Genomic DNA, 14,794 nt, shown 5'->3' with positions numbered 1-14,794 from the left:
TATAGAAAATCAGTAAGAGGAAGTTTTTTTCCAGTAATCAGACTTCAGGCTGCTCTCCTGAATTGAGAAAATAATTTCCTGAGTATTAGTGATGACACCCTCAGTGTGGGTAGAAGAACTGTATTTTAAAGTGAAATGACTATATTGTTTTTTAACTTTTATCAGCGAGGCTGGGTTGGGGCTACAGTTGAAAATCTTTGGCGCTTCAAAGAATCTTGCGGCTTGTTTAAGCAGTAAAGGTTGTAATGGTCTCAATTTCAATAAACCAACGTTTACTATGCATAGGCAATTAAAATTTAAGCCTTTTGAAAAAATGACCAATACAGACGCAAACCAAAACCTATCCAGTTCCAAAGCGGTGTGGACCTGTACATGCCGAAGCATCTATTTAAATTCCTGCGTTATAAGGAAAATTACTCTTCCTTAACTTTTATCCATTTGTAAAAGTTTATAATGCCAATTATAACTATTAAGCAAACCTGCTGCGTTAGGTTAAAATTATTAGCATTAATTTTAAGAGAGAAAGAGGAAACCAGAAGCAACATGAGAACAGAGTTGGCTATTCTAGATACGCTTGCAAATGACACCACACTTGTTTTTTCCTCGCCCTGTAAAATGTACCGATAAAATGGATTTTCTGGGACGTGCTGGGTGGCCGGCTTTTTCCCTAGCGGGACCTTCACAAGTTCATGACCTGATGGATGTTAAACGCTTGGGCTAAAGGCCAGGTGGCTCTTCAGCGTCAAATCCAATGGCGGTGCGGACAGGCGGAAAACCTCTCCGGTGCAGAATGTGGACGTCGCGGCACTCAGCACCCGCGGGCGGGCAGTGGCCGGCGAGCCGGGCTCCACAGGCCTGGCGGAGGCCGTGCGGCCCGGTGCACAGCTCGCTTCCGCCTGCAGTCCGCCCGCTCCCCGGGCCAGCCTCTGCGTCAGGGACGCGGAAACCCCGTAGGAGCGGGGCGGGCGGGGAACGTGAGTCTCGGCGGTCACTTGCTGCAATATTCTTCCGCCGCGCAGCAAAGAGTCCCAACCCTTCCCCGGGCCCCTGGGACTTCCGGCGCCCCTGAAATATGGAGGAATTATCACATTTGGATTTTCCCATCAACTTGCACAGGGTTTTATTTGAGGTAACGACCTCAGGAATAAAATTTGGGGGCTGATCGAAGAGCGAGCGGAAATTCCTCCGCAAGAAACGGGTTCCGGCCGCGAGCCTATAAAAAACGGGTGGGGCGAGCCCGCTGTCTTTTCAGTCGGGCGCTGAGGGGGAATTTGGACATGTCTGGTGGCTCCGCGGATTACAACAGGTATGGCGCTTTCTCCGTGATACTATTTTGTGGCGAAGGTCACGTGCCGCCAGAGATGGTGGTAGTAGGTGGCACGGAGGGAAGAAACTCCGGGTTCATTGGTGTTTCCTTGGGGGTACAGCAGCACCCCCGTGCCCTTCGAGAAACTTCCATGTTGGGTAGTGCCCCAGATTGCGGGGAGACCGGATAAGAGTATTAAGAGGACTGGTGACGAGGGATCTTTTCTCGAGGAGCTGTCGGCCGCCGCCTCTCCCGGGCGGCGCACGGCAAACATTTTAGCGGTGGCGCAGTCCGCAGTCGGTATAGGTTAGCGGGGTCCTGGAGGTTTATGCGCGGACAGCGGCGCGGGTGGAGGCCCAGGTGTAGGGTGGGGTGGGGGAAGGTGGCCGCAGCCACCCCGCGGCCCGCAGGCGGCGGAACCGAGCGGACGAGGGTCCCGGCGAGCCGTTGGCATAGCCTCGCCGGGCCGCTGGGCCGCGTTAATCGGCCGGCTTGCGCAGTGCGGGGGGCGGAGCTCCGGAGCTCTCGCGAGGAGCGGCGTGCACTGGGCCGGGGGCCGGGGCCGCCTTTCCGGGCGCCCAGCCCTCAGCCTGCAGGGAAGGGGCACAGGACGCTGTGTGCGCTCACCGCCGTCCTCATTGGCTCCTGGAGGCAGTGCACACATGCCAAACCCTACCCGGTTACCGTGGAGCCTGTTCCTACTCACAATGAGCCTCTAGGATAGTAGAGCTGCCCCATAGGGTTTCCGATGCTGTAATCTTTATTGAAGCACGCTGCTGCGTCTTTTTCGAGTTCCCTCCCCCCCCAAAACCCAAACCGGTTGTCAGCGAGCAGATTCCGACTCAGCGACCCATAGATTCCCAAGGAGCGGCTGGTGGATTCGAACTGCCGATGTTCAGCTGAGCTCTTAACCACCGCGCTTTCAGGGCTCCATTTTATCTGAAAGGGTTAGAAGAAGGTGACTTGATAAAGGGACTGTCCTAACTGCAGTATTCTCGTCAGCAGAGAACATGGCGGCCCTGAGGGAATGGACCCCGATGGTGTCATTGAGGTAAGAAAGGTGTGTGGTTTTTGAAAAACTCTGGGAACATGAGGCTGTTGCCCCTATTTACTTTTTCCTTTTTTTTTTTTTTTAAAAACAGAGCAACTGGAATGAGATTGTTGATAACTTTGATGATATGAACTTAAAGGAGTCTCTTCTGCGGGGTATCTATGCTTACGGTTTTGAGAAGCCTTCAGCTATTCAGCAGAGAGCTATTATTCCTTGTATTAAAGGTAAAAGAAAATCTTTGGGCTTAGAAGACGAATTCATTTGTGTTGCATAGACATGGACCATGAAAGGGAAAATAACTTGGGAGACTAGCATGTATTTGGTATTCCTTAAAGTGAAATGATGGCAATCATCTTTCGGGACTGACCTGAAATGAAGAGAATACTCATTGCTGATCACTTAATTCTTTGGGCATAATTCCTGTTCCAAAATGAATACATGGTGTGATCTAGAAGGACGGTTTGATGTGGGATCGGTAAATATGTATCCTACTTTTTTTAGGATATGATGTGATTGCTCAAGCTCAGTCAGGTACTGGCAAGACAGCCACATTTGCTATTTCCATCCTGCAACAGTTGGAGATTGAGTTCAAGGAGACCCAAGCACTAGTATTGGCCCCCACCAGAGAACTGGCTCAACAGGTATTGATAGTGTAGTTCAAAAACTGCTTGCGTGTTGCATAGGTTTCAGGTTTCACAACTGAAGGAGACAACAGTGTAAATTGGTCCTATCAGAGCCTTCCTTCTAACTGACAATGCATGCAGGGAGTTTTGTAGGTTGTTAAAACAGGAACTGGGTATGCAGATGGTTGTTTCTCAAAAGATCAAGAAACCAAAGATTTCTTCAGGGTGCACTACATGTGTCCCCATTTTTAAGTTTGAATGCAGTTGTGCAACATGAAAACTGCAGTGACATGTTAAACGTTAGCCTGTCTTGGTAGTTTGTGATATAGCTGTTGCATGCTCTGTTTTCAAAGCTCAGTTATATTGGCTTTGAAATAAATCTTTCTAATAAAGCTGTAAGCTCTATAAAGCTCAAGACTAAAAATCACAGTATACACTATAGGAAAGTTAAAAAACCATTAACAATTTTCTTTAGTTGTGATTAACAGCTTGTTTTCACTATTAACATTTTCCTAGACAGTGAAGAAGAATGTAGGGAATGTTTTTGGTACAAGTAGCGATACTTGTAGGGAGATAGAATCCCAAGTTTGACAAGGTACAAACGTGAGACATTTGAAGGGAATTCTGTCTTGAAGCAGTTTATGAAATCTGCATTTTAAGCTTGGAAGTATTTATGTGCTGTGCATGCATAAAAGTTGTTCGCAGACCAGATACTTGGCATTGTTGTGAACATTAGTCAATAGAGCCTGTAAGTCTGTAGGATAATAATTGAGGCTTCTGGCTTTTAGATCCAGAAGGTAATTCTGGCACTTGGAGACTATATGGGAGCAACTTGCCATGCCTGCATTGGTGGAACCAATGTTCGAAATGAAATGCAAAAGCTGCAGGCTGAAGCACCACACATTGTTGTTGGTACTCCAGGGAGAGTCTTTGATATGCTAAACAGGCGATATCTTTGTAAGTATTGCCCTCTTAGAGCATAATCTGATTTTGCAATTGATAACACTGGATAGGGAAGTTGAATTGTATCCATGAGAACCCAGAAATGATAGTGTAACATTGTTTTTAACAGCTCCAAAATGGATCAAAATGTTTGTTTTGGATGAAGCAGATGAAATGTTGAGCCGAGGGTTTAAGGATCAAATCTATGAGATTTTTCAAAAATTAAATACAAGTATTCAGGTGAGCTTTTTCTCCCCTTGTTGTACAGCTGGAGATGTGGTCAAATGCAGGTACTGTTAAGATATAACTGAAGTGTTAATTGTTCCTCCTGCTTAAACAATCGATGTATAACTATTTCTAGCTTAATTACATAGTAAGATAGAGATGCTTGGTCTCCAACATTTTTCCTTGAGTATTACTGTGAAAGCTTGGTGTAATGTACTTGTGTGCCAACATAATTGTCCTTTTTTTTAAGGTTGTGTTGCTATCTGCCACAATGCCAACTGATGTGTTGGAAGTAACTAAAAAATTCATGAGGGATCCAATTCGAATTCTGGTGAAGAAGGAAGAATTAACCCTTGAAGGAATCAAACAGTTTTATATTAATGTTGAAAGAGAGGTAATTTGTTAGACATAAAAAATTTCACCAATTTTTTACTTCTTGTATAAGCACTGTGCTAAAATTGCAGAAACTAGGACTCTGTCTTGGTTTTTGTAATAATGCTAGCAGAGTACACACAGGAAGAAAAGTAACTGCACTAGATTGGAAAGACTGGGGTGGACCTCTTTCTTAATGTCCAGTGTCCTTTGTCTTAAGATTGAGTGCGATAAAAGTCTTCAGAGACCTAATAAAATAAATGTTTAAGGAGAGAAAGTTGGAAACTAAATGCTTAAACTGTGTTTTGTACTTGGAATTCTGTAGGAGTGGAAGTTGGATACACTTTGTGACTTGTATGAGACACTGACGATTACACAGGCTGTTATCTTTCTCAACACAAGACGCAAGGTGGACTGGCTGACTGAGAAAATGCATGCTAGGGACTTCACAGTTTCTGCGCTGGTAAGAGGTGTTGTAACTTAGCAGTAATGAAGACGTCTTTCTATTAAAGCAGGATTTAGACTACAATATAGCTGTTAAGTGCTGTGTTGTCGTTCCCCCTGCTCAAAATAAACTTGTTTCTTATCTATCCCTGTCTGCTCTGCTCCTGTAGCAGCCCAGGGACGCTTGGTCTCATACACACTGATGAAATTAAATACTGGCTTCAACTGGTAATTGTTGAATTAAGGTTTGTTAATTTGCAGCATGGTGACATGGACCAGAAGGAGAGAGATGTGATCATGCGGGAATTCCGATCAGGGTCAAGCCGTGTTCTCATAACTACCGACTTGTTGGTAAGTGGATTTTTTACTTGTTTTAATCTCTCTACCAAAAGTTTATTTTGGGGGCAAGGTTTTTTTTAGTAACCTTTACCGATTCAGGCTATTTGGGAGAATAAAGACCAGACCACACTCCACAGTGGGCTATACCACTTAGTATAGTTCACTACTCTTTGGTGGCCTACATTACCTGGGTGTCCCACTTTTTTATGAATTAGAATTTGAACATACACGGTTTTATTTCAGGCTCGTGGGATTGATGTACAACAAGTGTCTTTGGTTATAAACTATGATCTACCTACCAATCGTGAAAACTATATTCACAGGTGAGTAAATGGCATCTTGACTTTTAGCATAATGACATTCACATACTGCTCTGATTTTTCTGAAAGGTAACATCAAATCAGGGAATTGATTTAGAAAAATGACCTTTGTAACTTGAGAGGTAATTAAAGTTGTACTTGGGAAGACTTAGGTTGGTCAGAACACAGTGGGAAGACAGTTGTGTTGTCCAAATTCCACACAGAGAGCAGGTTTTAAACACGTTGGTCCTAGCTTACGTTTGAGTTTAGTCATGTTGCTCTTGTGTCCATGTGCTTTCTTGATCATTGATTCCTCTATAGTTGGGATGTTCTTGGTGTCGTCTGGTAGCAATTTGAGTGATCCCTGGTTTAGTTATAGTGGCTTTATCCCTAAATAAATTGAATTGTACCTTGTTATATGATGTAAAAAAAGACTTTTTAAAAAATACAGGAGTCGATAGCAGCAGTTGATGGCGAGATGGCACTCAGAAACGGCGTTGACGTAATTTAGGACGTGGAATCATAAGCGAAACAGCACACTGTTTGAATAAAGAGCGAGTCGGTATTTATATATTTGTTTTTCTTTTGTCATGATTATTTGCTATTTTAAGTAGCTCCAGTCAAGGCATTTTTTGTTTATTAGCCATTTTATTAGGTGGTTTTTTATTGTCTGGTTTCTGTCAGAAAGGAAGAGAGCGGTTTTAGGAGGTAAACACGTTTGAGTAATATATATTACAACGTGTGAGACAAACTGAGCAAAAAAGCAGTGATAAGTTTGGGTTACCATACCAAATATTAGTGTTTTCCCACTGGAAAAAACTTGTAGGTTTTAGAAAATAGATAACCTTGTAGCATTTACATTTACAGTTCACAGTTCCAGAAATGCGTCGAAATGGAGTACATAACTCTTTCTTTTTGTTTCGTCCCTGGTGTTTACATCTGTCCCAGGATCACACCTTCTCTTTGCTGGCCCACTTGGGTATGGGCTTTAACTCACTACCCCAAACCCAGTACTGTCATCTGCTTTATAAAAACAGTGCTCAAGATGCCTGACAATCTCATTTTGCAGCCAGACAGCCTTTGAATTCTTTTGGCACTAACTGCAAAGGAAGATTCTTTTCTCTAGATACTTTGATTAGCAGCTAGTGCTCCAGTTAGAAGCACGACCTATACCCTTGATAAGTAAACAGCAGCTGATGGTTAACAAGTGGATCGTCATGTGCAGTAGTTCACACAGTGCTGAAGTAACATTCTGATGGCGGATGTGTTTTTTTTCCCCGCATACAGAATTGGCAGAGGGGGTCGATTTGGGAGAAAAGGTGTGGCTATAAACTTTGTTACTGAAGAAGACAAGCGGATTCTTCGTGACATTGAGACTTTCTACAATACTACAGTGGAGGAGATGCCCATGAACGTGGCTGACCTTATTTAATTCTTGGGATGAGATGGTTCCGAATGCCGTGCTCGCTGTTGTTGAATAGGCGAGATCACAACGTGCATTGTGCTGCTTTCTTTGGGAATTTCTGAATCTTGTCTCAATGCTCATAACGGATCAGAATTACAGATTTTGATAGCAAAGCGACATTAGTCGTGAGCTCTTGTGAGGAAAGTCACTGGCTTCATCCTCCTTAGAGTAGACTGTTGGGGTGGGTATAAAAGATGGGGTCTGTAAAATCTTTTTTTCTTAGAAATTTCTTTCCTAGTTATGTAGAAATGGTTGTATTAGATGTTCTCTATCATTTAATAATATACTTGTGGACTAAAAGATATAAGTGCTGTATTAAATCAGCCAATTATGTCAAACTAGCATATCTGCCTTTATTGTGTTTGCCATTAGCCTGGATAGAAGGGCCTTTAAGACTGATTTTTTTTTTTTTTTTTTTTAAGAAAGCATTTGAATGCATTTTGTTTGGTATTTATTCAATAAAGTATTTAATTAGTGTTAAGTGTGAACTGGACCCTGTTGCTAAGCCCCAGCAAGCGATCATATCCTAGGTAGGGTTAAACCCCCAGTAAAATTGCCATATTGCACATGTCTTAATGAAGTTTGAATGTTGAATAAATTGTATATTCACTTAAAAGTTGCTTTGGTCATTTTTTTATTCTTGGCATAACCCCATATTTACAAAGGATTTAAACCATATTCAGTTTAACAATTCTGCGTTAACTGCTGCATGACGGTCGCACAGAGACTGATGAGTTGCAGATGCTCGTCTGCACCATCTGCTAAGCATTTCTCCACCTCCTATGGGAACAGAAGAGTGTTAGCAAGTAAGACCCCTTCAGGTGTCCTTAGAGCAAGTGAAAGTGTCTACTTACCGCAAGCTTTTCTGTAATAACAGACTTCTGTTTATCAGAGAGGTCCTTCTCTATGACTACATCGTGAAATTGATTTACAAGCTGAGTTGCTGCGTGACCCTCATCTATCAAATCCTGTGTAACAAAAGCTGACATGAGTGTGTTGGCCTTACTTACCCCTTCCCAACAGTAAACCGACTTTACCTTGACCACAGCTTCTAGTTTGTCAAAGGAGCCACTCTGACATACAGTGAATATTCCATCAATTGTCTCAGCTGGTATTACCTAAAAAATAGGCATTAAAGCTGTTAGTTTCTGGGTGAAGGTAGTTGGTGAAATACACTCCTCTCCCTTACCAAGTAGTTGACTGAAAACAGGAATGACTCCCTTTAGTTGCTACCTTCAGTTTCTGTTCTAGACAGCCTGCTCAAACGTGACTGGGCCTCAGCTCGCCTCTAGGTTAAGTAAGCTCTTTATGCTCCCTACATGCTTGAGCTCCAGAGAGATGACCAGTTCAAAAGGAACTCTCAATCTTGCTCCCTAAATAAACCCAGTAACACCTGACGATCTGCTCCCATAAAGATGACAGCCTTCGAAACCGTGTGAGGCAGTTCTGTCCACCTATGAACCAAATTCAACTCGATGGCATACAACAGCTCCCTCACCTAGGCTTGCCAATAAATTTATATGCTTCTAGTTCAGTAGTCACTAAGTTAGCTTGGTTCTGTGTGAAATAACAAAACTTCCTTCTCCAAAACAGTCACCACAGCATGAAATGTCTGTAACGAGCTGAAAATGACATGGGAGTATAGAAGATGGGTGTAGCACTAACGAATTTATACACTTTGGATATGCCTCGTTTATATGTGACCCTTTGGCAGGATAGATTTTATGTATGAGAACAGGTTATGTGTTAAAATGCAGTTACAACTGCCATTAAAAAAAAACAACTACCTCTTAGACTTGCAGGTGTTAAGTGCTGAAAACAGCTTCCTTCCCTGAAACATCTTTTACTGTTCAACATGCCTGGCAAACTGAAAAGGATCAATTGTAGTAGTACCCCACTCCTGAAGCGTTCTGGAACTCCCAGGTTATGCCCTTATTACAGTTTTACTTACCTGCTGCAATAAGCATTCAGTACACATTTGCTGGATACAAAGCCAGTGAAAGCAATGAAGGCTGTCTAGTGCTCTTACCCCAGCAATGTCCATGATCACCCTCTCTGTGACCTCCTTTCCGCCAGTTAACCGAGTAGCACTTTGAAGGAATGTAATGGCTTTTCTCAAGTCTCCTTCTGACACTTTAACAAGATAACCTATTCCCTTAAGAGAGAAAAAGTTCTTTTTAACCTGTGATCGCCAGTTAAGGCCTTTTGATTTTGAAAACAGAAAAGTAGAAAACACTATGCTTCAGTCTAGAGTCAGCAGGGGAAAAGCATAAAGTTTTTTTTTGTTTTTGAGGAAATAGGAGATTTTAGTAGAATGAACAGAAAAATCATCAAATGGGAAGGCTAGGGAAGAGATCTCTTACTCTGAAAGAAATCTACAGAGATGAAGAGACGTTTCATACACCTTCTTTTATCAAAAAGGAAAAAAAAAATACAAATTATGGTTAAAGTCTGTTCTATAACAAAAAGGGGCCAAAATTTCATACCAAGTTAATTCTTGAAGTGGAATATTAGCTAGGACACTAAAATCTTCTAATTATGCAGACACGTTGTTACAGAATTTACACTGTATATGTATGAAATCTGCCTCAGTTTTGATTCTCTGAGATACTGATAGATAATAAGCTAGCATTAAATGACCCTTCCAGTAGTAACAGAAAGGCTGGACTTTTTAATTCCTAGACATCCCACTGCTGCTCATTTAGCTTAAGTTTGCCTGAAGACGTGGCATCGAGATTTGAGTCTCTTAGTGCCTCCTCCTATGCATTCGTCAAAGGGATTGGTAACAACACAAACATTACCTCGTTGCTAATGTTGACATTTTCCTTCTCAGCAATGTCCAGTAGTCGCTGCTGCTGACTTTTATCTGACAGAGGTTTGAAGCGGAATTTAGAACATCTAGAGGTTAGGGGTTCAATTATTCTGTAAAAGAGAAGATTGGAAACAGCAAGTCAGGGTCAAAAGAAAGAATTTCCCAAAAGAACTTGTTTTTATTAACAAGAAATCAAGATTTGATGGAGGAGAAATTAAAGAAATGCTGCCCTGAAGAAAAATCTGTTCCCTCTCTAACTGGGGTTATCCAAAGGGGCTGCCTGGCGTCTGTCGTCAGGGCAATTACACACCGACTGACGTAGTTACAGATGAGGCAGAAGCGGGTGGTCTTAGACTCCTTCTCCATGGTGCGCCTTAACGCGGCCTGAGCAGCCGAGGTCATGGAGTCAGCTTCATCCAGAATCACAATCTTAAAAGGAGGACACGGCTTCCCACTGACGCAGAGAAACACACAGGAGTTGAACGTTAGTATGTGGACATTGTTTTTGGTTAACAGTTTTATTGGGATATGATTCACATACTATACGATTCAGTGTTCTTAGTATATTCACAGGGTTGTACAATCATCACCACTCTATTTTTTTAGAACATTTTCATGACTCCAGAAAGAAACGATGACCATTAGGAGAGATTCGTCTTCTCTCCCAACTCCCCCAGCCCTAGGTAACCACTAATCTACTTTGTCTCTATAGATTTGCCTATTCTGGATATTTCATATAAATGGAATCATATGTATGTGGTCTTTTGTGACTGCATTGTTGACTCAAGGTAGATATCAAAAATTAGTCACTCACTTTCTACAAATTTTGAAGTGTATTCGGATAATAAAATTTATATGTCCAGTGTGGTGCAGTGAATTACTTAATATGGTCCTTCTAGCCATAGTCTTTGCGACTCCCACACAATGATTGGGTGAGACTATACAAACAAGGTGTATCAAACCTGTGATGGTTATGTATCAACTTGGCTGGACCATGATTTTCAGTGGTTTGATACTTGTGTAACGATGCAGTCATCCTCCATTTTGTGATCTCATGTCATTATCCTCCATTTTGTGATGTGTTGTAAATCCTAGCCTCTCTGCCTATGATGAGAAGCCCTGGTTGGCGCAGTGGTTAAGCACTCAGCTGGTAGCCAAAAGGCAGTGGTCTGAACCTATCAGCTGCCTAAGCAGTATAAGTACATCACTGTTTACCTTAAGGCAATTCTATTTTAGTTATTATTAATTATATCTCCTTTCACTCTAAAGCTGTTCCAGTTTGGACAAGAATATATATGGTCACTCTTAACTATGAAACACATACTGAAGCTTAAGTTGTCAGACAGAAAAGGACGGCAACTTTTCTAACACAATTGCAAAAATCAGGATTTTTATAATGAGTATACCACCAAACTATCAAATATGATTAATAAATACTCCTTGGACAAAACATCAGTAAAAACCTTGACAGCTATGCAATTTCAAACTTAGTGTAATAGGAAAGTCATTCCTGGGCTTAAATAATTTAGATAAAAATACAATCTAACATTAAAAAAAGGAGTTGCAAATTTGGAAAAACTTATTTAAAACAAGTACGATGACAGGCCACAGACAAGACAAGCTTACTTACTCTGAGCGACTTCCTGACACAGTTAACTGAGCAAAATTCTTCACTTTCTCCCGAACTACTTGGATTCCACGTTCATCAGATGCATTTAATTCGAGAACTCTCAATCGAAAAAGTTCAGGCCTATGTCAAAATCAAACAAATGTGAGACATCATAGGGCACACAAGTTACAGGTTTAAATTATATTGTAACATTTGCACACTTTGCCGTAGTTTAAAATCCACGTAGTAAACAATGTGGATAAAAATGATTGTGTTAAAATTTTTGGCAGTTTTTTCTATTCATTTTTTAAAACTTAGATGATATCACAATGCATAAAATTTTAAATCAGTTTCCCACTTAGTGTTGTATTGTAAGCATTTTACCATGTCATCAAAACCACTGTAAATGCCATTTTAATAGTTGCATGATACTTCATGCTATGAACGGGCCATTGTTTACTTAATTTACTTAACATTCCTCTATTGTTAGACAATAGGTTAAAATATATTACAATTCTAAATAATCTGCAGTACAGCACATTTTGATTTCCACAAGGTAGCTTGCTATAAGGAAAACTACCAAGTTAAAATATGAACTTTTTTTTTTAAGTGAGGCTTTTTTTAATGATTATTAAAAGTAGCCTATGCTCCCTGTAGAAAAATCTCAGAAAGCAAAAGAAAATTGAAAATGACTAGCACACCTGCCAAACCACTGTTTTGAAAACCTTCCTCTAGTTGTTCTTCTACATCTATATACTTGTAATGAAAAAAATAAAGAGTTGACATTTATAGTTTTGTCTTCATTTTTCCCAATTAGCATGGCATTCTAAGCATTTTTCCACGGGCTTGAATATTTAGGAAGCTCTGTGTGTATATATCTTTTCTTTTCTTTTAGTTCTATATGGACAAACATTATTTTATACAGGCTGTAAGAAAGTTATATTATTTCACACTGACCTCCTCCCCAGTAAACAATAACAAGCTACTAGACAGTCTCATTAGGACTACATTGCTAAGGCTGGTTCAGCCTGCATCTGACTGACTTGCAGAATAATAAAAAATGCTTTTACAACCTTCTTGAGAAACAAAAGTTGCTGTCAAATAAAACATTAAGCTCACAGCAGCTTCCCACTTTGTCCTCTTTTACATTTCGACAGAACTAATTATTCTTACATATTTGGTGGCTTCAGAGGCACCAAATTTTCATACATAGGATTTCAGATGTACCCTTGGGCCATATGCTCAACAATCTGGATGAATTCAATGCTCCATGGACTTCAAACCCAGGTTGCTCTGTATTTTTTAACTCCAGGTAAAGGGCTCTCTAGAATGACTGGCTAAGCTGAGAGAGTGAATCTAAGAAGACTCTAAAAAGATAGCTTGCAGAGAGATTTTCTGGTGTTCTGGAATTGTCCTGTGTCAACTGCTACGTGTTCTGCATGCACTCACGGGAAGTGTGGGCAAGGGGCTAAGCTGGCTGCTCCAGAGCCAGGGCCTGGGGAGGCCAGAGCAGAGGCAGCTCCAGGAGGAGTGGCGGGGCCAGTAGCAGCAGACACAGCAGAGATTGTCAAGCAACCACACAGATGTGCAGGCAGTCATTAAGAGGATAAGGACTGGAGACAGGCTGGGTCCCCTGGGCTCCAAAATCAGAACAAAAAAGTTAAAGAAAGGCATGAGGGGAAAAAAAAAAATCACAAGGCTCCCTATATGTAGCACATTCAACAATGAGGGTTACAAAGACATAGGCAAGGTCATTTATTGGTGGGGGAGGGGTGGGGAAGGGTGGGCGGAGAAAGGGGAATGGGCCCGCTGGATTAATAAGATATTCAGAAACAAAAGACAAACCCAACAACCCTACAGAGAAGTCAAACACAAACCTTTAGGGAAAGAAGCAATACCAGAGATTTTTGGTGTCAAGTCTTAAAAAGAAAAAAAGATATCAACTTACCCAAAGAGTTCCCTCGCTGCTGCCAAAATAGTTGATGTTTTTCCAGTTCCAGGTGGCCCGTAAAACAAGAGATTAGGGAGCTGGAGAAGTTAAATTTTATTTTTAATAAATTGTATTCTGGCACAAATAGATGAAAATCATCACTAAACATGTCTGCGGAATAGATCAATGACTTCCCTAATAGAGAGGGTACATATATATCTAAACCGATTTCTTAATATAATTGGTATCATGCTATTAACAGCTCTAAATCCTGCTTTTCCCCCCGCAGAATACTATTACTTTTTCCCAAAATGCCTTTCTTATCTCTTAAACGGAATCAACATTTATGATTGCTCTATACCGAATCCACATAGGTAGAACTTTCAAAACTGGGATTAGAAACGTGTTATTACTTGTGAAGGGAAGCCCAGATTTCTGTCAGTTCCTTATTCCACACCTTTGCTCAGGACTGGGTGAGAGTTTGTATTTTATAAAGATGTCAGCTGCTTCAAGAGGGGAAACACACCACTGGCGTGATCGAATTTGGCCAATATTGAGAAAAAAGGAGTTAAAAAGGCATATTAGGCATTTTCCAAGAACAGAAACATTAAAAATAAACTAAGCACCTATAAGTGCCAGGCACCGTTCCAGATGATGCTTATGTACCATGTAGGGATGCCTGTGTGAATCAGGGAGAATTTATCAGAGGGAAGAAGGATAAGATTAAATAATTAGCTATCTTCTTTTATATGCTGGATTTAGCTAGCTTAGCTCCTATTAAGCAGGGAATTGATCTGTGGTAAAGATTAATAAGTTAAGGCACTAAATTCTAATGAGCTCTGTTATAAAACTATATTATTCAGTATGCCTTTTCACATAGGGAAATCACTGCATACAGGAAACTAGACAATATAATTTATTTGCTTCCACTCTTGTCTAACCCTCCTACTTCCCATCACTCTGTTTGCTACTTAGAACTATTCACTGGCTTCACACTCTGCTTAGAAAAAAAACCCAAACAAGCTGCTTATCATGACCATAAGGACTTCCATGATCTGGCCTACCACCTCCTTCACTTTCTAGGTTCCAACTTACAGGCCTCTGGCCTGCACATATGCTGTTCCTACAACCGGGGGTCTGACCCCTTCATTCTGCCTGGCCAACTCCTACTGCATTATAAGTCAGGCGTCTCCCCTGCTACGCTCTCATCACAGGCTTTGTTGCGCTTGCTGCAATCTGCATTTATTTATTAAACTTATTTACCCGTTGGGTTTAGTTGTAAAATGCCTGCCTACCTCACCAGATGTCAAACTTAAGAAGACCGAAACCTTTACTTGTCCTGTATGCATCTGAATTTCCAGCATCTAGTGCAGTACT

At 41.2% G+C, this 14,794-nt stretch overlaps 2 protein-coding genes and 4 non-coding genes across 8 annotated transcripts in view; 5 read left to right on the top strand and 1 right to left on the bottom strand.

Annotated features, from left to right (window-relative positions):
* The first annotated feature begins 1,225 nt into the window (after positions 1-1,225).
* On the top strand, positions 1,226-7,682 carry EIF4A2 (eukaryotic translation initiation factor 4A2). 3 transcript variants are annotated; one of them, XM_004382247.2, is made up of 11 exons: positions 1,226-1,306; positions 2,312-2,357; positions 2,449-2,581; positions 2,859-2,998; positions 3,769-3,937; positions 4,053-4,162; positions 4,398-4,541; positions 4,845-4,982; positions 5,225-5,314; positions 5,546-5,625; positions 6,889-7,682. In XM_004382247.2, the coding sequence occupies exons 1-11, from the start codon at positions 1,278-1,280 to the stop codon at positions 7,031-7,033; spliced, it is 1,224 nt and encodes a 407-aa protein (XP_004382304.1). In that variant the 5' UTR covers positions 1,226-1,277; the 3' UTR covers positions 7,034-7,682. The 3 variants fall into 3 exon arrangements, with proteins under 3 accessions (XP_004382304.1, XP_012412714.1, XP_023592554.1); XM_012557260.2 differs by having other exon boundaries at positions 1,250-1,306; positions 2,309-2,357; XM_023736786.1 differs by lacking the exon at positions 6,889-7,682 and adding an exon at positions 6,053-6,117 and having other exon boundaries at positions 1,263-1,306; positions 2,309-2,357.
* On the top strand, positions 2,690-2,758 carry LOC111821616 (small nucleolar RNA SNORD2). Its single transcript, XR_002824980.1, has one exon. It is a non-coding gene; the product is annotated as a small nucleolar RNA SNORD2 (small nucleolar RNA).
* LOC111821614 (small nucleolar RNA SNORA81) lies at positions 4,578-4,755 on the top strand. The gene has a single exon (XR_002824978.1). It is a non-coding gene; the product is annotated as a small nucleolar RNA SNORA81 (small nucleolar RNA).
* LOC111821619 (small nucleolar RNA SNORA63) lies at positions 5,029-5,161 on the top strand. The gene has a single exon (XR_002824982.1). It is a non-coding gene; the product is annotated as a small nucleolar RNA SNORA63 (small nucleolar RNA).
* LOC111821620 (small nucleolar RNA SNORA4) lies at positions 5,346-5,487 on the top strand. The gene has a single exon (XR_002824983.1). It is a non-coding gene; the product is annotated as a small nucleolar RNA SNORA4 (small nucleolar RNA).
* Position 7,683: 1 nt separating the features above from the next.
* The window catches only part of RFC4 (replication factor C subunit 4), a 12,718-nt gene continuing 5,607 nt past the window's right edge, over positions 7,684-14,794 (bottom strand). Inside the window, exons 3-10 of the mRNA XM_004382246.2 lie at positions 13,436-13,519; positions 11,509-11,628; positions 10,189-10,332; positions 9,868-9,988; positions 9,096-9,221; positions 8,104-8,184; positions 7,921-8,034; positions 7,684-7,846 (exon numbers count right to left, since the gene is read on the bottom strand). Coding sequence (XP_004382303.2) covers positions 7,751-7,846; positions 7,921-8,034; positions 8,104-8,184; positions 9,096-9,221; positions 9,868-9,988; positions 10,189-10,332; positions 11,509-11,628; positions 13,436-13,519 — 886 coding nt within the window. The 3' untranslated portion in view covers positions 7,684-7,750. The remainder of the gene's footprint in view (positions 7,847-7,920; positions 8,035-8,103; positions 8,185-9,095; positions 9,222-9,867; positions 9,989-10,188; positions 10,333-11,508; positions 11,629-13,435; positions 13,520-14,794) is intronic.

This window comes from Trichechus manatus, unplaced genomic scaffold, assembly GCF_000243295.1.
Source record: "Trichechus manatus latirostris isolate Lorelei unplaced genomic scaffold, TriManLat1.0 scaffold00092, whole genome shotgun sequence".
Taxonomy (NCBI): domain Eukaryota; kingdom Metazoa; phylum Chordata; class Mammalia; order Sirenia; family Trichechidae; genus Trichechus; species Trichechus manatus.
The sequence above is the reverse complement of the archived record's forward strand: the minus strand, read 5'-3'. Positions and strand labels throughout refer to the sequence as shown.